This window comes from Fistularia commersonii, chromosome 20 (genome assembly GCF_037954325.1).
Source record: "Fistularia commersonii isolate RoL2024-O1a breed Wild chromosome 20, RoL_Fcom_v1.0, whole genome shotgun sequence".
NCBI lineage: Eukaryota > Metazoa > Chordata > Actinopteri > Syngnathiformes > Fistulariidae > Fistularia > Fistularia commersonii.
The window spans coordinates 10,681,673-10,706,399 of NC_141303.1; the positions used below are offsets into that span (position 1 = coordinate 10,681,673).

Here is a 24,727-nt window from a genome sequence, read left to right on the forward strand (position 1 = left end):
TTTTGTAGTTAAATGAAAAAGAAATTAAAATTTTGCTGATCTCAACCTGCAAAATGTGACAAGTTGAGAAATGATACAAACAGCATACTAAGCAGCCAAGTCTTGACAAATAACTAGGATTGACTAGCTGTCCCTATACTTAGTGTATTCAGAGTTTGATAATAGGCATGCCTGGGAAACAAATGTGCTATTCTCTACACACATTATATGATAGTCAGAATCTGACGTCGGAGCTGGTCCAGCAGTCCACCCACTGATGCAGCTCAAGATGAAAACTTAATCCTCCAGGCTTTAGTGCACCTGTTTATGCCCACCTTTGTGGATGGGACATGCTGATGAGACCTCAAGCAGTCATTCTGCTTTTGTCAAAAATCAGGAAAAGGGGTCAGATATAATAACAACAACAGAAATGCGACTGAACAAATGGCATTAATAGTCTGAAAACACAATGAAAGGCAGTTTCCTGTATAAACTGAGGTATACTGTGGGACTCAAAAAGAAATACAATTTTCTCAATTCAAAATGTTTTTATTGTCCCTGATCAGTTCTTATCAGGGAGACAATTTTATTCCTGGCATTGATGGGCTGAATTTGCAGGGCTGCTGCAGCAAAGTAAACATTACATATTAACACACCAGAGGAACCAACAGCTAGAGAACACACCTCAAATTGCATCTCCCAGCCTCGTGGAACTTCCTCTACTCCCTACTGTCAGCTGTAACACCACTGTCTGACACAGGTTTAGAAATAGAAAGGCCTGTACACAACATTTAACTTTTTAGTACTGCTCTACAGACCACTGTTGATAATCTGTGCTTTCAAGCTCTTTTTCCACCAAATATATGCCTGGCAAAAGGTTGGCGGATATCAGTAATTCAAATGTTTTGTTTTATTTACAGTTGTTATTTTTTATGTACAATCGGCTGCTGTGGATCTGACTTTTCATTTAATTGTTAAACAATTGCTAGTTTCCTATCTTGCTGATTGTGATTAACAAATTTCCTGGTTACTGGAAATGACAAAGGACCCAAGCTAACCACATTACCATTGCACAACAAAAATACAGTTTTTACTGCCATATACAAACCTGTCCTTGACCAAACAAAGCACCTTCCAAAGGGATTATGGTTAATTGTGTTACTCATGAACACATGATTAGAAATTTTAACAAAGCTAAGCAAGGACTACACTGATACCAGTAGAGAAACACTGAAAACGCTCACAGTCAACAATTAGAAACGGATAAAGCTCATGGAAAAGTTTTTGCAGAAAGACTAATAATTTCATCCCCTTCTCAAATCCTGCATCCTATACTAGGGCAACCAACACCTCAAAAACATAATCCTGAAACCTCTGCAAAAATAGGAAATGTGGTTTCTTCAGTACATTTTTGTGACTTTCATTGATCGTGCATGGATGACCTTGATATTTTATGTATATATTGACAAATTCACTCACTGGAAAACTCCTCAGTGTAGAGGCTACCATTGATTTCAATGGCAATTATCTAGTCTCCTCATTCTGCTGAAAACCCACAGGTGGTTGCAAAATTCCAAGAGCTGCTACATTTAACTCCATAATTTTTGTTTCTCGTGAACACAAATTCAACCAGGACAGAGTAAGATTTAAGGACGAAACAATGTATGGGATGCAAACTTTAAAACTGTGAATTTCTTTATACCAGAGAGGTCAATGGCAAAAGCAGTCACTTAACAGAACAGTGGCACACATCACATTACTTGTCATTTAAGCCAAAGCCATAGTTTGTGATCCTGTTTTGTAATCAACTTCATCAAAGTGAAAAATTGCAGTTACAAAGCTAGGAGCCTACAGAATTTTAGCAAGTGTTAGCACATTGCTGTAAGTACACAATGAGGCAGTCACCACACTAAGTAACCCATACTTGACAGCAGCAGGTCAGATAACACTGACGGCTGCTCCTACAGGAGAACTGCTGCTGCGGTATGCCTGCTTCTCAGCTAATACTAATGCTACAAGGATTTCACCAGGAGAAAACGTTCTGGTTTACCACTCAGTTCAGACCATTTGAAAATAACTTCAAAAATGAGGATTCTAGGGAAGCAAATACAATAAATATGGACCTGACAGACCCAATGACACTTCCACATAAAAAGTTCAATGAAAAAATTATGTATCAATTTTAACTTTTTTTTTTTCATGGCACTTTCATTTTTTTTTTAATTCTTGGACATTTTCTAATTTCAAAGAAGTTACCTATCATAAAAAAAGTTCACTGTCACACACAAGGACATGGAAATATACCTGCTTTGGAATGCTGTCTGACACAAAGAGATACATAGCATGACCATTTGATACCTTAACTCCAACCCCGCCAATCAAAGTCAGTAACATATATTCCTTGATGCTACAGCAGGTGTTCTATAGGCTTACATCTTTGAATTATTTATCATCACACCTTGCTGCTCTCTATGTTCACCTAGTAGCAGTTTGTAAGCAATTTGCTAACAGCTCTATGTAACCAAACACCACAGACTGACTGAATCACTTCAAGGCATTCAAGCATCCAGATGGGAAAGACCTGTGAGCACTTAATGTATCTAGGAATTCTTTCACAGTGAATATGTAAGTCAACAAAATTTTCATTGATTAACATTTCTTTACGAATACTATCTTGAAGAAATTTTGGCTGCTTTCTGAATCATCTAATGCTCTCTGGTTATGAACGAGTCAAATCCATAATGGCACTCTAACGTTGATGTTCTATAAGATGCAAGGGAAATAATACACTACATTTTGCAACCAGAGTTTTTCTCACATTTGTAATTTGAGGATCTGAAAAGATGTGGGATGACCCTCATCTTGTTTGTAAAACTATCGCCATTATCAGTGACAATTCTGAAGCCTCTCAAACAGATAAATGTATTAAACATTATCTTAGCTCAGTTAAACAGTATTTTGCTGTTCAGCTGAGCAGCAACTGAAACATGTGACAATAATCAAGAATTGACCAGAAAGGCATTTTTTAAAACCACAAGGCAGTTGGGCTGAGACTTGCCATGATATACTCACTTCTTATTATCGATGTACATAGTATGATCTTCAATTTTCATTCATGCGGCTGCCGATAAAATATTGTTTTTAACAGATAACTTTAAACTGACAAAGGTAACTAAAAGCCAGACTCAAGATTTTCCTCTCTCTTCTTAGGTTGTTGTCCTAGATCTGCTTTGTGATGAAAAGTGTGCTAACTTCATATACCTGACAACAGCTCAGAAGGCCAACAGAAGCCTTGTTTTACACCGATGGACACTGCACACACACACACACACACACACACACACACACACACACACACACACACACACACACACACACACACACACACACACACACACACACACACACACACACACACACACACACACACACACACACACACGGGATAGCACTAAATGCACATGTGCTGAGACACATAAAGCTTACTGAATATGTATGTACAGAATATACACGGAATTCTATCTAGACTCAAAACCTTCAGAGAAACCAGCAAAGGTATGGTTTCTGAAAACAGACCATTGAACTACAAAGCGCAGTTAATGAAAATGTCTGAACAAAATGTGAGAACAGGCTCATGGACAGCAGAAGAGACAGACACTACCCATGCAACAGTATGTAAGTAAACGTACCAATTATCCAACAAGTGTATATATATCTAGGTGAGAGGGGAGCACGCTTTTTTTTCCCCAAACACACCCATTGCTGTTATCAGGAAACCCAGTTAGCCAAAGATTTACAATACAGTGACAATACCAAATCTTTTCATCGCCCAACATTTGCCCGCATTGTTCGGTTCCATCTCTGCATGTTCAAACACGAATACAACCACATTATTCCATGAAAACTCTGATACTTGGAGCTATCATTTTGTTTTTGTAAGATCTTGAATAACTAGTTTACATGGTTCCTGAATAATGTCTAAGAGGATTCTTTCAGTATCTGTGCTATACACTTTTGTTTCTCTGCCTCTGATTGCAGCATCCAAACAAGAATTGAGCAATTATGTGCATACAACATGCAAACGTTACATCCTAATACAGCGTGGGGAAAAAAAATGTGAAGTAATGACTTCAACTTACCTGTATAACCTGCAATCCAACCCCATGATGATACCATAGCCAACAACCATTTAAACATGATTCCTTCGAGGTGCCAAAAAGCGGAGCTGTCCCATATTCTCAATGGCTGAAGGATCAGCAGGTATAAACAGTAGGATGGGATGGCTACACAGTTATTGAAGAACATAAAAACAAAACGGAGCACAGACTTCAGCAGAACCCAGCCCAGTTTCCCGGCCCCGTCCAGCAGCTGTGCCATCGTGATACACGCCGTCTGAAACAAGAGACACAGCAAAGGACTCAGCATGTCGGCATGTGCAAGAAACTCATGTGCTTGGCGTTGTCCTTTTGGTGCACAGTAACCTAAAAGTACACGGACGTGAATCAGATTGGCGAAACATGACACGCCAAGCTGAGTGGAAAGAGTGGACAGCGGATCAGTGCTAACCCGGTAGAGGGTGAGGCCGTTCCGCCGATTTTAAATGTAAACACACAACTTCACTAGCTGGCCTGTAGTGTTGTTAATATTCTAATTTGCGTATTCTGTGTGCGCCTGGCCTTCATTCGTGACTAGCTGCTGGCTTGCAGCCTTTCAGAAAAAGCATGCAAAGACTAGACCATAAAAGGCAGAGCCGCACGGAGGAGGGGTACTTCATTACATGCTAGCTAGCGCCAGGCTGGGTTAGCATAGTGGAGACAGATGTGAGAACAATCTGAGGGATTAAACGTTCATGCAAAACACATTGGTGTGTGGAGAGTAAAGTTGCTGTTCTTTAAAACTCGAGAGATAAAACAGCGAATCTCAGCAAGGGTGCTGAATATAGAGGTTGAGTCGAAGCACAATATCCATGCACCCTTTTCCAGCATATAGTCCGGCCCTGAATTTTGGTTAAATCTGGAAACGTTAGATCATGTTACTCACCCACTTAATGTCTCTGTAGCATCCAAGGACAGCCAGAAGTGTATCGCTATCGAATGTCGGGGGCGAGATAATGCTGTCACGTGTAACTAGTCAACCTAAAGGTTCAAGTTAGCAAATTTTGTGGTTGACATGGTCAGTCTCTATCAAATCTAGAGACAGTGCATGAAATGACTGATAACGTTACGACCATCATTGTGAGATAAAGCTGTAGTTGCACCCATTTAGCGATCGATAAACGGGGCTGCTCTAGCTAAATGAATCCCGGTGGGCACCGTTAGCTCGCTAGCTAACTAGCAAGGAAGTCCACTTGAGCTTCGCTGGCTCCATCGCAGTCGGAGACACCGGGTTAACATAAACGTTAATTCCACTGATACATCATCACCGTCAAGTTCGTTAGCTACCGAGCTCACATGAACGTATTTGTATGAGCTCCGGGTCGGACTCTGGACCAGCGTAGCTCCGCTATTGGGGCGCAAAGTACAAACGACGTATGACCATGAAAAGCAACGAGCAGCGATTTCCGTGGGAGGAATGGCAGGACCCGTTATCTACCTCCGAACGCCGATTCTCCCGATGTCAATGTACAAAAAGGCACAACGATGTTAGCACAGGCAACAGACGCGTAAGCCTTCAAAATAAAAGCTGACACTTTTATAGTTGTGAAACTTCCTTTTTCGTTATCCTAGATCGGTCCGTGTGGCGTGTTATGTTATATTATATGCCTTGCGAGGGGCCGTTCTCGCCATTTACTCGTCAAGGGGAATGCAACAGGGCATGTAGAAGTTACAGACAAAATGATCTGAAATCATTTGCTCTCAATCCGCCTTGGAAGAGTGTTAATGTTGGGTAAATAACGAACGATCAAACTTTTATTTGCATTAACATGCCGCCTCTCCCCGTCTAGACTTCCAAGGGTTTGAAAACTTAGCGGAAGTATCGTATTTATTCTCTCTGACTTGACGTTTTTGTGTTCACCTCTGCGGGCAGGCTTTAATGTCAAGTGCTGATGGACTCATTGTCCACATTGGAGACACTTTTGTTCAAAATGTGAAACCACATCGTATGACATAAATATTATCCATAATTCGAGCGGTAGTAACGTGTCCGTTCAGACTACATTGATGCGATTACTAAACTGTACTCCTTGACAGAATTGCTTGATTTGTCTTAATATGGGTGGTGCTTAAAGTAATGGAAAACATGAATCCCAATCTGCTGCAGGCATACTTTTTGATTAAAATGTAACTCTATCGTAGTTTAGATATAATTACCAAATCGAAACAAAAAGCCTGTCTTAGACTCGTTGTCTGACATTAATCTCAGATCTTGGCTACTAGTGTGCCCTCTGCTGGCGCAATGAGAAATTTCTACACGGAATGTGCAACGATGCTGAATACTAAATGATTCAAGGATTACGACATTAAATATCACTAAATCGTTAATGTAGCCGGGGAAATCCAAGAAAGTCTCTTTCATTTTGAGACCCATCTTTGTGAATCTTTACCTTTGGGAAATGTGGGATTATAATACTGAGTGGGATTATACTGAAGACAGCATGGCAGTGTCCTTCACAGTGGGTCAAAACCAAATTTAGATAGATTACATTTGAGAGCAAACATAAAATGTGGTCTTTTATTCATTAAGAAAATATACACAAAGGGAATCCAGTTCTTACAATATTTGAAAACTCAAGGTCATACGGGGGACATCTTTTTACATGGTAAAACATTAAGAATACAGGAACTAGAAGCGGGTGTATGCGCCCCTCTGTGGGGCTGGTTGGGCTCCACCTGGCTGAAGTTGATGGCGTAGCTGCTGGGAGTATGGATCCTCCAGGGATTTGACTGACACTGTTGTCTTGGGCCCAGTTTTCCATTCAGTGCCGCTCTCATCCACCACAGAGGCCTCCACAGTCACAATATGAGTGCCCAGGATGGAGAAATTCAACAAGAACTGGGTGCTGAAATAGTCATTGTGGGGTTCTACCCGCTGCTCGATCTCATTCGTTTTGGTGTCAAGTGGAATCTTAAAAGAACAAAATATTTCAACAAGTTAATATGGGTAGGGTACAATCAGCTAGGTCAGGGGCATTTAATAAACCATCAGCACCTATCAGCTATCAACCAAGTTACGATGTGTTGAAACAACTTTTCGATTTGAGCTTGCATAACATGGAAGAGACATGAATGACGGTATGTGAGAGGTTTTGGGAAAAAATTGAATTCAGAAATTAGACATAAAGAACAAGATGAGACACCTTGTAGTCTGGTCCGGTCTTGCTTTGGAGAGTGGAAGTGACATTGAGGCAGACTGACTGGATTTTTCTGAAGAGACCTGGGGTTGAACCATGCTGCACTACCCCCTCTACCTTTAGAGACAGCTGCTGGCTGTTCTGCACAGGGATTGGTTCATTTGGTGTTCGTGGGGAAGGAGATAGAGCAAGCTGGAAAAATAAGGACTCACATCAGTTCTAGTGTTTGATTCGGAAAGTCCTCCAAAACACTTATTCACATGGGTGAACTGTGTAAATTAGTTACAACAGTTTGTTATTCACACAATAAGGCCTGAAGTATGAACATATTGTCTTTGTAGGCTGGGAATGGCAGTCATTTGTCTGTCTACAGATCTCTCTTCAAGATTCTGCTCAGGATCTACGAATATGACATCTGTAATCAATAAACTGAGTTACCTTAATACTGGTTGACTGGAGCTTTTGGAAGAAGTACCTCTGGAAAGACATTGGGATCTTCAGCAGAGATATGACAGCATCACAAAGACAACCTGTATGCTGAAGAACAAAATCAGAATCAGAATCAAAATACTTTATTGAGCCCCAAGGGGGAAATTGCCCATTGTTGCAACGGGTCCTACACACAGGGTAAAGATGAGAAAAATAAGAATCCATCTTAAAAGAGCAATAATAAAACTCAATATAAAAATAAAAATAAAGGTATATAGAGTATACACAAGGTCTATTAAAGTACATTTACAAATACATATTCTGGAGTATATGATACGGTTATTGCACAGAAGGATATTATTGCGCACAGGTCCAGCGACAGCCAATCGACTCAAAAGTGTTTGACACTCAATTTTATATAGAATTTATGCCATCTATGTCATATCGTTTGTTTTTTTCTACCTCAGATCAAAGTGTTACATCTCGAGAAATCAATGAAAATTCTTACAGGTACAAATATAAAGCTCATGATTCAAGAGGATAAAGTTCTAGTTATAATACAGCTACAAAAGTCTTCAAAGTAACGTATAATGTAACATAAGGTATTGAAAACTAAGAATTGTGTCAAGAAATAATAATAAAACAGCAATCCATTTATAAAACTAGATACAGATTCATCACAATGTATGGAAATTAAAGATATAAACAACTTGAATTAGTACTTTCATAGTAAACTTACCAAGTATGAGACAGGTGGATGTTTCTTGTTAAGCGTTTCCACTTCCTCCAGCACACTGTTAAACACTGACATCATCCTTCGTTCATATTCACTCTCTGTTGGAACAGACCCTAGGGTGCCAAACTCCTGAAAACTAGATAACAGACATGTGGTGAGAGCCAATCCAATCTAGTTAGAGGACATCGCAAGTGTTGAAATTAAGATACTTATTTTTCTAGCAAGGCATTAGAGGCAAATATCACTGTGGTACAGTAAAAAACTTTTTTTAACGCCATCAACATTTAATTTGGTTTAATGTCCTGTACATGTGATTTTCAAGCTATAATACCTGCTGTTGCTGTTGATAGTGGGGGCAAATTCCTGACACCTTGTTACCATGTATATAAACTTGGATGACATTTTCTGTAATTTTTTCATAACAATCCACATTAAATCTTCTAAACTATCAAGGCAGGGATTCCCCCCAGAACTGAAAGCAGATCTGAATTATTTTCTTCAAACACACTTCTCTCCACTAGGAAATAAAGTATAGTATAGGCCACAAACATATGCTAAAAGAGCTACTACTCACCTGGCAGCTTGTGGGTCCAGTATGAGAGCCTCTATTACATGAGAAACAAGCAAGCAACTCTGTTGTTGTCTGAAGAGACCGTTAAAAGAAACACTGGAGAGAAGCAATGTTTGTCATTGTGGATTTCCTGGATATTAGAGGATTTTCAAGATATCTGATATTGTTATGACTCAATTGATCAATAAGGAAACTGCAATATCTAGATTGGTTTCTATGCTAATCGCATCGATAATTAAATCTTCCCTGACGTGTAACTAGTAGACATCTACTCTTGAAGAGGTTATTCAACATTCATTCCTTCATAATCTATACTGATTATTCTGCACTACACAATGTTGTGGCGGGGCTGGAGTCTATCCCGGCAGTTAATCAACAAGACGCTGGGTTCACCCTGAACCAGTCACCAGTTGATCACTGGAACCACATAGAGAAAAAAAAAAAAATCACTCTTGAATTTACACATCTGGGCAATGCAGGGTTACTGAATCCGCCGTATGATTTTTCATTGTGGCTTGATATCGGGAGAAACCGGAGGACACCCACACAGACATGGGGAGAACATACAAACTCCACATAGAAAGGCCCATTGTTGGAATCAAACTAGGGATCTTGCAGTGAAGCTAACCACTGCACAAACGTGCCAACAAAGGAAAAAAAATATCTTGAATAAGACTGAAAATAGAATTTAAAAAAATAAATAAATCAAAATCTCTTGGATGAAACAATGATAGAAATAATACCTCTAAGCAAAATAATGGTTTGAAGTCCTCCTTAAAAGATTAAATCAAAAAATTGCATAGATAATAACAATCATTTATTTATATAAAACAGTAGCTCCATAACCAACAAAAAAAATCTTTGCAAGAAAGATCTTTGAAAGAGTATTGATTTGCATGGAGTGTACCTCCCATTTATCCTGACTCGGATAAATGACTGACTAGGTACATAAAGTGGGAACCTTTTTTGAAAGTCACCAGTAAAGCAGTATTTATGCTTTGGCATGATACCAAGAGACAATGCTGCTCCAATGTTTGCTCCATCTGTTTTCAGTGTAGCAGAGCCATGCACAAGCCAGACTCATGGGGATTTTGTCATATGCTATGTAAGTACCGTAGTATCCTGTGCAAGGCGCCAGTCAATTTAAGCATGTGATGGATGGTACTGTAAAAAATAACTGAAAACCAGACATTTACACTCATTTATAATCCTCCCCAGCCACACAGACGGATGTTAAAAGAGCAGATGTCCAGTTAAAGTATGACAAAGGTGACCTTGCTAGTCTGGTCAAGGATACAGCTCCACATTACGGAGGGTGGCATAGTCAGCATCAAATGATGACTGGTGTAAGTCAGCATAGCGAGCTGCGAGACTTCTGAACTCGTCCATGCATACCTTCATCTGGAAAAAATTATAATAAAAGCACATTTATTCTTCATCAATCACCCTAATCTCAAATTGATTCTGCAGGTCAATTGTTTTAAACAGATTTTCCCAAGCTTCATTTGTATTTCACTGGAATGGAACAGAGGTTAGATAGGAGTCACTAGCTGATGCCAAATTGCAGTTTAGTAATTTAAACTGCACCATAATTTGCATTAAGAATGCACTCAAATATACTACGCCACAGATGGAAAAAGTATATACTCTCACTGGCCTGCTTCCAAGAATAGGCATTTAGCGTTTACCTGGACGGAGATGCGACCACAGCGCTGCAAGTCATTGCCAGAGGTCAGGGCAATGGTTGTGGCGATAGCAGGAGGAGGGCTGGTTTTCAGACTGTTACAGGTACAAATGAGCTGTGACAGGGCTTGTAGGGTGTCAATTCGCAGCTTAATAAACTCACATTGGAATGTAAGTGGACTTAAGGGAGTGCTGGCAGCCTGGAGGAAAGGATTAATCAGATAATCATACATTAAGACTAAAGTTACATGAGCCTTAGATGAGCTGACAAGATCTAGTCAGGTATTAGACATTAATCCAGTAGCAGTTTCAGTGTTAGTGGCTTAAGACGGAGGTCCCCAGCCTATGTGCTACAGACTGGTTTATGGGTCATTTGGTACCTTGCCCCATATAAAGAACAAATAACGTTTTTCTTTCATTTCATCATCAGTTTGAAAGATACGTAATTTTCAAAAACGATTGGATACTATCCCAGTTACAACCATCTTTGCCTCTTGACAGATGTCAAGACACCTGTCTCGGCCTAGTAACACGTTTGCCCTAAATTTGAATCCACAAGCTAGCCAAAAGAAGTAAAAAAAACAAACCTCAGTCACCTCAATAGCTAGGAACTACCAATGTTTCAATGTTATGGTGAGCTGTATTTGTTATGCATATTATACTTGTTTTCATACCAGTCGTGTCATTATATTATGTCATGATTATCAACCACCCTTAAAAGGCCAGTCTGTGAAAATAGTGTCTGATAGGAAACTAGTGCATGGCACAAAAAAAAAGGTTGAGGACCACTGGCTTAAGAGATTACAACTGCAGACATCATTGTCTTTTAAATGCATAAACCAGGAATTTAACTGACTGTCAGGGAGGCAATGCCCTTTTGGTAGGAGCGTAGAGCTTCTGCGATGGCGCTCATGGCTCCACTGTAGTCTCCATCCTCCATGTGTGTCAGGCACTGCTCAGCCTGGGAGAACTCCTTTAGGCTGTTCAGCCAAAAGTAGAAGTGCTCAGAGGCCACGCGTGTCCGCAGACTCTGGTATAACTCACTGGAAAACTCATGACATCCCTATGGATAAATCAAGACACATTTTGAGCCATGTCCATGCTTTGGAATTTCGAATCTGCTAGAATCGCTGACTTGGGGGGTTAACCATTCTATTCTGTAAGTGCAGATTAATAAGAGCTAATCAATATTTGACACTTAATTCATAAATGTAACACCATGCCTTGGACTTTTTGATACCAAATATTGTGGCACAAAATCTCAAAGACAGGGCACATTTATTTAGCTAAAAACTGATCATAGCGTTGCTAAAATTCAAGAAGAAAAAAATGTATGTTGGTATGATTACCATGCGTGAAGCTTGCCGTGCGATGCGATACACTGTCCAACCATTTGCAATATTCTCAAGCTGCTGTTTGATAACAGCTTTCACATCAGCTGACAGAGACGACTGGCTAGCAACAAATATCACTGTTGCCAGGGAAACCTGGAAAACAAAAGCGTGTAACAACGTTGCAGATACCTGCACTAAAATACAAACCCTAGGTTACAATGGATGAAAAATAAATTTGGTACAGCCATGCTGAATCATCAATAAACCTCTTACATAACAACACCATCCTGTGTTGAGTCTCCTGTGGCTACTCAATAAAGCCTTTCAAATTTTGCAGATGTAGTGAAACTCTTGCAAACTCTCTTACCAGAAGCTCTTGCTGTTTATCAGTGGAAGAGTGACTGGCCACTCTGTAGAGGTCCACCAGATCTCCCAGCATCCCGTCACCCAAAACTGGCTGGTGGGTGGCGATGGCTGCCAAAGCATGGCACATCAGAACACGTGAGGAGTCACAGGATAAGTGGAGCTGCCCCAGCAGGAATTCCACAGCTGACTGACTGAGGTGGGGTCTACTTTTGAGCAGCTGAACCAATGAAGTGAGGGATGTCTGAAAGGTTGATATATAAATCAAGGTGTGAAGTATGATACAAGATGCAAGAGATGGTGTTTGATAATTGACAATTTAACACTACTGGGAGAATAGGAGAAGTATATAGTAGGAAAGGCAAAAAGATGCATCTTATATGTCTTAAGTCGGGTATGCTTGTATAACTGTATCTGTTCAAATTTTAACAGTCAATATTTGTTGAAAAATGCTTATTAAAGGAACACATTTTCTGTAGTCTCTGCTTATCCCATTTCAAATAGCTATTAGCTATTACAGATTAAAATGCACTTAGTCAAAATATTTAGAGCGACTGCCACTGTTTTTGTCTTGAGTAGAAAATTAAAATGATCTGATTTGTGTATTTCATCAGAAATCCTTTCAATGCTATTCCACTGCCTTTTACTTTCATTGATTCCAGCAGTTCTTCCAAAAAACATTTTATGATTCAAAACTTCTCTGTGTTTTCAGTATTTACACACATTTCATCACCATGGATTGAAAATGCAAAAAAAAGCCTACTGTACCAAAACAAAGACCTTCACACCACATCCGGTCCACTAAAAAAAGTGTGTATGTTACATTATTGTTTTTGCTTACTAAAATTTATAACTTATTGTTTGTCAAAGCTGTTTTCATATTTCTGCACATCTGCCTTAAACCTTAGATTAAAATCTATTATGGGTAAACAGTAGATTAAATGTCTAAAATCAGACATTTAATGCAATGTATTCTGAACTTGGTATTTTCTATGATTTGCTAAAATGATAATGCAAAAAGTGCTACAGTAGTACAGCCATTTTCCATCTGTAGTAACTGTGTAATATCAGGAGAGTTGCTGTACTTTGAGTGTGGCCTGAGCACAGGCACTGCTGTCTTGACTGCAAAGCATCAGGAGGGACTCCATGACCAAAACAGTATCCTGCTCCAGCTGAACTACATCTTAGGAAAGGAAACATGCAACTTAAGTCTCAGAACACAAAGGCAAATATTGGCATGATCAGCAAATGGGATTTCTAAGGGGAACTCATCATAGATGGTTCCAAATGTAACTCACCTTTTTCCGAATAGGAAATGGCAATGTTGGACAGCAATATGACCCCGTGGGCAGCCACTGTTAAATTACTATGGTAACAGCATTCTTGTGCCAATTTCACTAGGTCAGTGAGCCTCGGTGGAACTGAGGAGCTACCTGAGAAAAATAAGCAATGAGAGAAAAAAACACTCTGTTAGCTAATCTTATCTCTCAGTACTGTCCTTTCACACTGTCTTTTTAGGCATGTATGTTACACATCGGCTCGTTTGAAGAAAAAAAAGTAGTGTATTGATGTGAGTTTAACACCTTTTGATGTTGATATTTTGTTGGTCTTGAATCCAACATGTTATTTGAAAATCTGCTTGATTTGATGTACAGCTACCTTGTATTGACATTCAGGTACATTTCTTGCATTATACTCTCACAGATTTTGATGTCTTGTTCAGCTGGTTAGTTCAGAATATTATGCAGTTGCATATGCTGCAATGCTTGACTCTGACAACATTTCACTTCTGCTCAAATGTTAGTCTTGTGAGAAAAGATGGATGATGAATAAAAAATTCCCTGAAAAAAAATTATATTGAGACATTTTGCATAATAACTTCCTATAGCTGTGATGTTTTTAATACATACAACTAAATGTATACTTAACATAATAAAATAGGAGGTTTGTTAGCACAAACATTGACTCCAAAATACAGGTATTATCTCAAAAATATATAGATAATCGAATGGCAAGTTAAGGCTAGAGAATCACCCATGAATGTCTTTGTTGAAGACCAATATTTAAGAAATACCTGACGTGTTATTAAAATAGTGCTTGATTGCGATGGTTCCAGACAGGGTGGAGAGCACAGCTAACATTCCCAGCTTTAAACTGTTGTAAGGACTCGTCAATGCGCACTCACACAGGGTCTGCATGGGAAAAGATACATGAGTGTCAAATGTCCAATAAGCACCAAATGGCTCCTGCAGTGCACATTCCACATTATACCTGGGTATTTTCTTTTATCCAGAGATGAGGAGCCTTTTTTGCCAAAAGCTTTAAGTCATTAATTGCTAGTCTCTTGACAGCTTTTCTTGGGTCATCTTTCAGGTACTGAAGGAGGAGCTGTAACTGTATATCAGATCATATAAGACATTAATGATGATCAAGTTGAAAGGTACGACAGGCAAAATTTTAACATTATGAAAATAGTCTTAACAATTAAACCAGTCAAGGTGTTAATGCTTATCTCTTCAGGCAAAAAACAATGTAGCAGGTATTTACAAATACATTAAAAGGCAGTGAGGTTCCTCAGTGATGCTAGCATGGTCCTACCTGCTTGGGTATATCAATCAAGGAGGAGGCAGACAACTGAGTGAAGGTATGCAGGGTGACAATGACCATGGGAGTGGAGGGGTAAGAGTTGACCAAATGTTGTAGAAGTTCTCTGCTGCTGGAGGCCAAGCTAGCATCATGATGCATGTGCTGCAGCATAGGAATCAACTTCAGCTTCAGTTCAACAGGAGTGTCCAAACCTGGGGTGGCGCAAATGTCAAACATTTTTTTTTGAGTTTGTTTTGTTGTTAAATTCCAATGACTTGATTTGTGAAAAAAATTATGATGATGAAATTATTGGCGATATAAGGTGAAATCAAAAACAAAACCTTGACGTTTAAATTAAATAATTAAGGTCTGAACACTCTGAAATGGTTTATGCAAACTCAAACAATGTTCTGTGGTAAAGCTATTTAAGTTTTACCTTGTATCATCTCGCTGACTTTGTTACAGATACCAGCAGCAAAGTCTCTGTAAAGAACATACTTCAATAAAATATACATTTTATCCAAAGAATCCCTACGCAATCAATGTAACTGCCCCAGAAAACATGGTAAAACATTATACAACCTACAGTTTATCTTAATCAAAAGAAACTAAAAAGTCTTACTTGGACTGTTCTGAAAAGCTTGCAGCAGCAAATATTGCAGCCTCCACTTCCACATTGTCATGAGAATCCAGACTCTGGCGAATACTGTGATGGGCATTTTTTCTCTCTGGGATGATGGAGGCCAAACTACCAAGCATCCTGAGGAGAGTGATAGAGATATGTACTCCAACACAATATGGTTGTGTGACATCATCATGTGCTAATTAGTGAAGCACAGACTCGTTTTCCATTACCTCAGAGTAATAGCTCTGGCCACGGGGTCATTGCTGTGGATGACAGAAAACACCCTTTTAACGAATTCATCCACATTAAGGATCTTTTCAAGATGTTTTTCACTCTGTTGAGTTACTTTCAGCACACAAAGGCGCAGAAAGTTGTTCCTGAAACCAGAAGAAAAAGAGGTTGTAAATAAAGTGCTCGACTGTTGCAAATCTACATTTGAGTATTTTCAGGCTTTGTAAAGCATGATTAATAATAACAACAAAATAATAATGTTATTCCAGAAAATTCCACTTTTTTTCCTTATCTAATTGAAGATAAATTCATTTATGCTTACAAATATATAAAGCTAGACAGCGTCACTGTCAAACTGTAAACACCCTGATTTTTATTTCCCAAAGGTTGAATTCATTTCAAACTAACAGTTCAAGAATGGTCAATTAGATTAGGGACATGCTGGATTTTCCACAACACCCGCCCCCCCAAAATTGATTTCCAAAGACAGGGGCAGAGGAAATGTTGCCCCAGTCTAAAATATTGTCATATATAAATTTCATGGGAAATATCTAAAAGAATGGATGAGATGTGCAGGTGTACTTTAGAGACTTTAGTGGTCAGTGGCGATTCTCCGAAACACAGCTTAAGAACTGATTTAATGTATAGGTTTTGGTAAGGTGTGCTGCGAGTAGAAGCAACAGCCAGGACCACTTGAGCAGCATTGTTATTCTACTGTATAAAGCATTCATACCCAAGCCTGAAGATGTCTGCGAGTTTCAGAAAGGCAGAATTGATGAGAATGGGGAAAGGGTACTTTTGGAAGAGTTTTGGGAATAGCACCACTGCCTCACACTGCTCTCCCAACTTCCCTGACCGCAACCCTAAAAGTGAAGCATACCACTCATGTCAAACACAACCAGGGGATTTTCTCTTTTTCCGGCACTGGAAGAAGGGATAAATACAGAAAAAATCAACACAGGTGAAAGACGTCTAAGCTAACTAGTTAGCATGTTAGCACCTTTATCCAGCTCCATGAGAGCCGAATTGGCGTCGAGTTCTTGTTCGCCATAGCAAGCTTCTGACAAAAATGAACGCGCAGTTGACAATGACATTACCCTATAGTTGTTTTAACTAAGACTTTCGTCCGTCCTAAGAATAATACAATGAAAACAAACGTTTGAGCCGTTATCGTTCCACTTCTCAGTGGGCTATGAATTGGCGCAACGACTGGTAGTAGCGACGCTGTAGTATTTCCGTTCTGTCTGTCAGATTTTCATAATAAAGTGCACAACGTTTAGATTTCAGAAAACGAAAACTGAACACGTAATCATCGTTTCAAAACAATATACATTCTTCTTGCACTTAATTGTATACCTACCACATTTTATCATTACACAAGCCTAATGTAAAATAGTTTTCTTTAATTGAAAGGTATTTTATAATGTTTCATACACACCCTGCCTTACATTGACCATTACATTGACTGTGGTGTTAAAGCTGTAAGAATATGTAATGGTTTGTATAATTTTTTAATAAATTGTAGTGTTGATTGTCATTTTCTTGGAAATCAAATACCTGATTATTTATGAATACTTATGACTGTATTTACCATTGTGGATTTGTAAATGCCAAAGATAGAACCAACTTTAATGATAATTTAGTTACTTCCATTCATTACTTTGCGAGGTTGTAAATTTACCACACAACCATTCCTTGGCCGTTTTAACCAGATATTTATTTTTATTTGCACATTATTGGTGTAAGGAATCAAGGTTGCGCAATGGAATGCCGTAAATGAAATCTGTTCCCATCATAGTTTTAAACATTGGGTAATTCTTCAGAGTCTAGAAAATACATTTTATTTTATTTTATTTTATTTTATTTTATTTTATTTTATTTTATTTTATTTTATTTTATTTTATTTTATTGTTCTTCTCCTTTCGGCTTTTCCCTTCTGGTGTCGCCACATAGAATCAACCCTCTCCATCTAACTTTACTCTCTGTGTCCTCATCCCAGCTAACCCCATCATTTTATTTTATTTTATTTTATTTTATTTTATTTTATTTTATTTTATTTTATTTTATTTTATTTTATTTTAGAATGGATGTTGGCATTATGGCAAGCTTTACAGCGGGGGGGCGGCACGAGGAGAAGCGGATACAGAAGTGACTGTATTGCGGAAGTGACTTCAACCAATAGGAACTCGAAACGCAAGTCTCGCGGGGTATTCAGCTCCTGTGGAAGCCTGTTCGCGGGAAACCCTGCAAAAGGCAAAGCGGGGAGATACCATCCGTTTATCCGTCAAATAAATTTGAAAGAAAATTAGAGCAGCTCTCATTGAAGCGCAAGGATGCTTTTTCAATCGATCGTTGACCGGCGGCTCGGCAGACAGAGGCAGAATGGTGAGGCAACAAAAGGCGCTTACCGTGGTATTTATTTATTTGGGCGGCTCACCATCGGGTATTATCGAGCCCCCGTGAGGCACCCATTTTTAGTATTTAGCTGTTATCTAGTAGTGTTTTTTCTGTGAGCAGCTTTGTCTGTTGGTCATTTAACGGTTTATGAATAACTTACTATTCGCGATGTTCTTCAATATCCTTGGCTAACGGTCAAATAAAAGTAGCCTAAGAATAATTAATTATTGTGTTTCCCAGTCATCTATCTAATACGACCCGAACCTGGTAAAGAAGCGATTGGAATGGTTTGAGATAATATAATTCCTAGAAATAGGGTGAATTGCAAATGTTCAATGTAAGTTATTTTCTGTTAACATAAAGTAACGACAATTTTCAATATGCATTACAGTCTACTGAAAGCTGAAAAATAAGCTCGAAAACAATCCGGTCAACAAGCCTTTCTGAATTCCAGAAGTTACTTTTTTTTATTATTTAGGACAAGTTTAATGTAAGTGCTGAAAATCAGCATGAACTATGACATCAATGTATTTGTACTGTGCCAAACACCAACATTTAGTACGACAAACATTGTAATGGAACTGTTCATACTGTAGGGTCAGTTCGTTAAAATCAAATAATAAGTATTAATCTATTGTATTTTTATCGCTGTTCATGCATCTTTTCTTTTCTCCAGCCCTCCCTGCAGACCTCTGGCCCAAATATCCTCTGGGTTATATGCTGGAAGGCTTCCAATGTGCTCGACATGATGAGTACATCTCCTACGGAAACCAGGGTGACTCGGTGCCCCCATTTGGATTAGTGTTCTCCACAGGTAATTTACCTGCATTTCATCACCTTGACTCACATTGCTGCAAGGGACTTGTATCCAACTTGTGTCTCTGCTTTTAATTAGGAAGGGAATTGTGTGATGTATTAGCAGTGGCTAATGAAGAGGGAATTGTCAGAATCTACAACACAGAGAGCAGGAGAAACACATTTCTTAAAGGTGTGGAGTAGAACTCCTTTGTCTTGCAAATTTGTGCCCATCTTGAGGAAATAGCAGTGGTTAATCTTTGTATCCATTTGCAGAATGGCTGGCTCACGAGAATGCTGTCTTTGATGTAGCATGGGTACCAGGAGAGTCTCACTTGGTAAGTTAAAAAAGATAAATATTGGGTCATGTGAGTAAGTTTGTTTGTATAATTTATATTATTTCATCTAAAGAACTTAAACTAAATCTGGTACAAAAATGGTCATGTGTCATCCCTAGGTGACTGCTGCGGGGGACCAGATGGCCAGGTTATGGGATGTGACATCAGGCGTGCTGTTGGGAACCTTTAAGGGCCACCTCTGCAGCCTCAAGTCTGTTGCATTTGCTCCAGAGGAAAAAGGTATTTCGTACTGATTAAATATTGCATATCACAAGCAGGAGTTGGGATTTAGTTTTTTCCTTTTTATTTATGACTTACTTTATTCAATGCTATATAACTGGATTTGTTTGAACTTATTTATCAATATATTTATTCATATGTCATCATCATCACATGTCAAAGACAGAATATTAGATTTAATTTTAAAGTCTGTAATTTAACTTGTGGTTTTACATGACGTGTATATGATGTTTGAAATTGGCTTGATATGATGTTTGATATGATGTATATGATGTTTGACATTGGCTCTTTAAAGATTTAGAAAGTAAATTATTGTTATCACTTTATCTTTACAGCTGTTTTCTGTACTGGTGCCAGAGATGGAAATATTTTACTATGGGATATCAGATGCAGTACAAAAGGTATCATTTATTTTCTGAGATTTCTATCATAGTTTCGATCATAGATTTGTGGAACTCTGCAGCCATTTTAGGAGTACACAAAATAATTCTATTGGGCAGAAACATGAATACTTTGATTTTCACGGGACAGATAGAGCATTCAAACTTATACTGTATGACTGTTTCAGATGGTTTCTACAGGGGAGTAAAACAGATCTGCGGGGCTCACAGCAAAGCAGAGACAAATCCCCCTTCTAAAACCAAGAAACGCCGGCCCAGCACACGTCATATGGCCCCCAGTGTGGTGAGCTTCCTCCATAGCTGATCCTGTGTCATGGAATCAAGATTAGTTTGATTTAAAATGAATCCTGATCCTTAAGCACTTCATTTGTTTTGCAGGACAATCAGCAGAGTGTTACCGTGGTCTTGTTTCGGGATCAGCACACACTCATCTCTTCTGGGGCAGTTGATGGGTAAGAAGCACCTTCACCTGCTTTTTACTGAAACGCAAATTGACCAATAGAGGTTAACACTGGTTGGAAGCAGAACCACACATTAATGCTTATCTATGATTCATTTCTTCTCTCCAGAGTGATAAAGATGTGGGATCTAAGGAAGAACTACACTGTGCACCATCATGATCCTGTTCCACTGCAGACATACCCATACCCAGGCTCCTCTTTACGCATGCGACTAGGTCTGTCCCCTATGTCATTTTGTAATAAGGGGTTGGTGTGGCTCTGATGATAAAGCCTTTTTTAGTTGAATGACATATCATAAATCAATAAAATATAACTTAAAGTGTACATTCCCATAATATGGAGCAGTATAATTCAACTTTATAAAGCACTAGGACTTTATGGCATTGTTCGAATTATGTAAATTGTATATAACAAATATCAGACATGGTAAAAATGTGTAATTTCTTGTCTGATGTGTGTGCGTGTGTTTTAATATCACACATGAACAGAATTGGACTTAGACTGTTCGAAATACATCTTCATGTTGTAAAGTCATATTCAGTTTCAGGAAGGTAACCTATTTAGTGCTCGGCTGCCAAGAAGCCATTAATATAAGTAATATATGAGCATGAGTAAAATGAAGGGTGTCTTGCAGGATATTCTGGACTGGTCCTAGACTCCACAAGATCCAATGTCCTTTGCAATTGCACGGATGACAGTATCTACATGTTCAATGTCAGCGGAATAAAAACTACACCAGGTGAGCGGGCTTGAATTTCTGTGGCCTACTACCATTGTATGTCACCAGATGGGGCTACAAACAGATGTCATCTGAATTTGTTTTCATTAGCTCAGTGCACTGAGTGATATCTAAAGATGTAAGGACACTGTCACCTTGTACCAAATCAGCTGCTTAACATGCAAGCACTCAAGACATTTTTAAAGGCACTGCTGTGGAAAAAGTTGAGTGTCAGTTACTTGATGACTGCTTAGGTTACCGAGTATATTTTAATTCGTTCATTCACTCGCTTCTGCAAAGGGTTCATGATATTCTGTGTTTTTCCACAGAGGCTCGGTTCACAGGACACCAGAACTCATCATTTTATATAAAGTCAACTATCAGCCCAGATGACCAGTTCTTAGCCAGTGGGTCAAGTGACAACCACATATATATTTGGAAGGTACAAGGTCATCTGTCTTGGGCCCTAGATACAGAGCATTGTTTTTCAAATATTTGAGATGTTTTAAGAGAGTTGAGAAAGGAAATACTTAATACAGGATCCATTTATGTCTCAATTTCAGATCTCTGATCCTAAACAACCTCCCATCATGCTTCAAGGCCACAGGGAAGAGGTTACCTCTGTGTCATGGTGCCCAACTGATTTCACCAAGGTAAGACGACAAATTTTACATGTTATACTATACTAGCAGTGGGGTCTCGAAGAATTTCTTGAAGACCTCTTGGACTTTAAACATTAAACTGAGAGCTGCCCCCATTAAGTTATTTCTCTCTATCTCCCTTTCTCACTCTCTATGTATATGTACTGTATATGTATATGTATAGATTTATTATGTTCATTTTAATGAATGTTCAGTTGATTTATATTTTAAGGGTAAAAAACACTCCTAATATGTTGGAACCCACAACTAAATGCAGCAAAAATGGACAAAAAAGAAACAAGAAATCCGACAGTCTGGAGAAAGGAGTAGGAATTACTGATCAAGTAATAGCCGTGGTGGTGTAACCTATGTGAAATCACACCACTCTCTGCAGATTGCCTCTTGCTCTGATGACCACACAGTACACATCTGGCGGCTTCACCGTGAAATGGACGGAGCACAGTCTTCAGTGGGAGAGGCGAATCTTGTTGGGTGGGCACGTCCTGTCTCTCCTGCCCTAAGTAAGTGCTGTATATATTTTCTTTGAAAACAAGCGCTTGACAGTAATAATTAGCCATATTACTGACACATATTTTCCTATGAATCAGTCACCTTCTTTTATTAGCTTTAATTAGCCTCTTACAGACAGCCTTTCATACAAAACATCCATCCATCCATCCATCTTCTTGCATCTCGCATATCCTGCACTCAGGGTCACAGGGGATGCTGGAGAATATCCCAGCTGTCATTGGCGAGAGGCGGGGTACATCCGGGACTGGTCTCCGGTCAATGGCAGGGCCACATATGTAGACAATCATTTACTCACCCATTCGGGGCAATTTTCCCATTTTTTTTCCCAATAAACCTGCATGTTTTTGACTTTGGGAAGAAACTGGAAAACTTGGAGGAAACCCACACAGACACAGGGAGAACATGCAAACTCCACACTGAAAGGTCCCCTGGTCAGACAGGGGAAAAAAACAGAGCAAATCAAAATTTAATGTGTTAAACATCTGATGAGTTTGTTTTATATTTCTTTTGATTCTTAGTAGGTTGATGCACTGAAGTTCAAAAATGCTGTTGCTAGCTAACAGACGCATGTTTTCAGAGTTTTAAATATTAATTTCTATGCATGTGGCATTTTCGTGTCTTGATATTTCTTATGTAGGGTTTAATACTTAAAGTAATATTATTTTTACACTATAAGTGTAAAATTAAAGTCTTTCATACTTTGAAAATAACAATTTGAGCTGTATGTGTATAAAAGAGTACTTTAACTCTTTGTTGTAGCTCTAAAATTAAAATGTGGCACAAAGGTTAGCCAAGTTATTGATGTTTTTTTTTTTTACGCTTCTCCAAAATGCCAGTATCTTTTAGGCTCTTCTCAAGGACTTGATTCAAAATGTGTTTTATGTGTATAAAAATGTTTTGCATTTTTGATTTTTAGAGTCTGCAAGGCAAGCTGCTATTACCCCTACTAAGGATCAGAGATCACAGAGCCTTGGAGGACTGGTATCCCCCCGGCCTGCTACATGCGCACCCAGTGGTGCTGCCTTGCCTCAGCCCTCCAGCACCCCCTCACCCATCCATTCTCCCTACGCCAAAGCTGTTCAGAAAACACCTCGTTCCATCAAATCATGGTTATCCCCTAGCCAGAGCTCTCCAAAACAGAATAGCGCTCTGATGCATAGGATACTAACTCCTTGTTCCCAGAGCCCAACAAGCTGTGCTCCTACACAACGACGGGCCAAACGCAGGCTGGAGACGGGTGACAGTTCATCTGCTGGCTTTGAGGATGCAAACCAAGGTGACTGTGTTACAGAGCTCTCCCCTGCAGCCAAAAAAAGCCGGTCGCTGCCAGTTCTCTGCAATCCTACTGCAGAGAGCCAAATACCAACTCATTCAGAGGAGGAACAAGCCTCTCCAAGACAGATAGGGAAGGAAAATTTCTCCCCGAGAGTAACTGACTGGCTAGCAGAGATGGGCCAGAAGAAGAGAGGTCAAGGAAACCCTAGTACTCCCTGCAGCCCCAATGCCTCAAAGAAAATACCTGGCAGGTTGCCTGCCTCTCCGGTAAAAACTCATGCTTATTCTCTCTTTAGTATTATTATTATTGTTATTATATCATTATTATTATTATTATTATTATAGTAAAGTCTAGAACAAAAAAAACAAGTGCTGTGTCTTTTCACTTAGCGCTGTCATTAACAGGTGACCAACCTTTACTTCTGTTATGTGGAATGTTACTAGTCTAGAAATTCACGTTTACTCCTCTTCACTGAAAGTAGGAAGAAAAAAATCCTTAAATAGAGACAGACTTGAGATATAATTCTAAAATTGTAATTAAAGATTTTTTTCCCATTCTTTTATTTATAATTCACGGTGGTGATGGATATTATTAATTATGTCTTCTTATTTTTATTTTTTGCAGACAACCCGCTCACCGCAAAGCATGAAGAAAATCTCCACATATTTCACAAAAAGGCCTTTGGCTTGACAAATATGTGTGTATTTAAACCTTTTTGGGTTGTTTTCAATTGGAGACCTGAGGAAACAGCTCTTCAAAAACAGTGCTTTGTGTCTACAGTATCCTAGCTCCATGTTCTTAATATAGAATGTGTCATTCAGAGTATTGCATTTTAAGGATTTTCCTCTTACAGGTTACTGTATTTTATTTTAATTGTGACTCAATGGTGAATCCTGCAGACTAAATGTTCTTTGCTTATGCATGTAACAAAGAAGTACCCGTTGTTGCTAAAGTTGCTACAGATTTACCAAATCTAGATCTGTGTGACTTGTTTATGTATTATTTTTTTATTTTCAAGAAAATGTTGTTTATATGTACAAAATAATTAATGACTGTTGATTGGTTTGTATTTCATTGATACAAATGTACTCTGATCAGATT

General features: G+C 38.9%; 3 protein-coding genes across 3 annotated transcripts in view; 1 reads left to right on the plus strand and 2 right to left on the minus strand.

Annotated features, from left to right (window-relative positions):
* The window catches only part of lpgat1 (lysophosphatidylglycerol acyltransferase 1), a 40,999-nt gene extending 35,408 nt beyond the window's left edge, over positions 1 to 5,591 (minus strand). The window contains exons 1-2 of the mRNA XM_086166625.1: positions 5,020 to 5,591; positions 4,119 to 4,371 (exon numbers count right to left, since the gene is read on the minus strand). Of these exons, the coding sequence (XP_086022751.1) occupies positions 4,119 to 4,356 (238 nt within the window). The 5' untranslated portion in view covers positions 4,357 to 4,371; positions 5,020 to 5,591. The remainder of the gene's footprint in view (positions 1 to 4,118; positions 4,372 to 5,019) is intronic.
* A 1,045-nt stretch (positions 5,592 to 6,636) lies between these two features.
* ints7 (integrator complex subunit 7) lies at positions 6,637 to 17,024 on the minus strand. The gene is made up of 20 exons (XM_086167029.1): positions 16,829 to 17,024; positions 16,562 to 16,691; positions 15,828 to 15,974; positions 15,595 to 15,732; positions 15,409 to 15,455; positions 14,985 to 15,184; positions 14,658 to 14,780; positions 14,461 to 14,578; positions 13,685 to 13,819; positions 13,472 to 13,569; positions 12,391 to 12,630; positions 12,039 to 12,176; positions 11,546 to 11,752; positions 10,695 to 10,889; positions 10,304 to 10,407; positions 9,010 to 9,078; positions 8,439 to 8,571; positions 7,709 to 7,807; positions 7,277 to 7,462; positions 6,637 to 7,044 (listed from the first exon to the last, which is right to left on the minus strand). The coding sequence occupies exons 1-20, from the start codon at positions 16,920 to 16,922 to the stop codon at positions 6,763 to 6,765; spliced, it is 2,883 nt and encodes a 960-aa protein (XP_086023155.1). The 5' UTR covers positions 16,923 to 17,024; the 3' UTR covers positions 6,637 to 6,762.
* A 1,059-nt stretch (positions 17,025 to 18,083) lies between these two features.
* dtl (denticleless E3 ubiquitin protein ligase adapter) lies at positions 18,084 to 24,564 on the plus strand. Its single transcript, XM_086167229.1, has 15 exons — positions 18,084 to 18,213; positions 18,902 to 19,039; positions 19,121 to 19,213; positions 19,297 to 19,358; positions 19,478 to 19,598; positions 19,934 to 19,999; positions 20,167 to 20,282; positions 20,378 to 20,451; positions 20,569 to 20,675; positions 21,095 to 21,199; positions 21,508 to 21,620; positions 21,742 to 21,831; positions 22,214 to 22,340; positions 23,267 to 23,892; positions 24,251 to 24,564. The coding sequence occupies exons 1-15, from the start codon at positions 18,162 to 18,164 to the stop codon at positions 24,314 to 24,316; spliced, it is 1,956 nt and encodes a 651-aa protein (XP_086023355.1). The 5' UTR covers positions 18,084 to 18,161; the 3' UTR covers positions 24,317 to 24,564.
* The last annotated feature ends 163 nt before the right edge of the window (positions 24,565 to 24,727 follow it).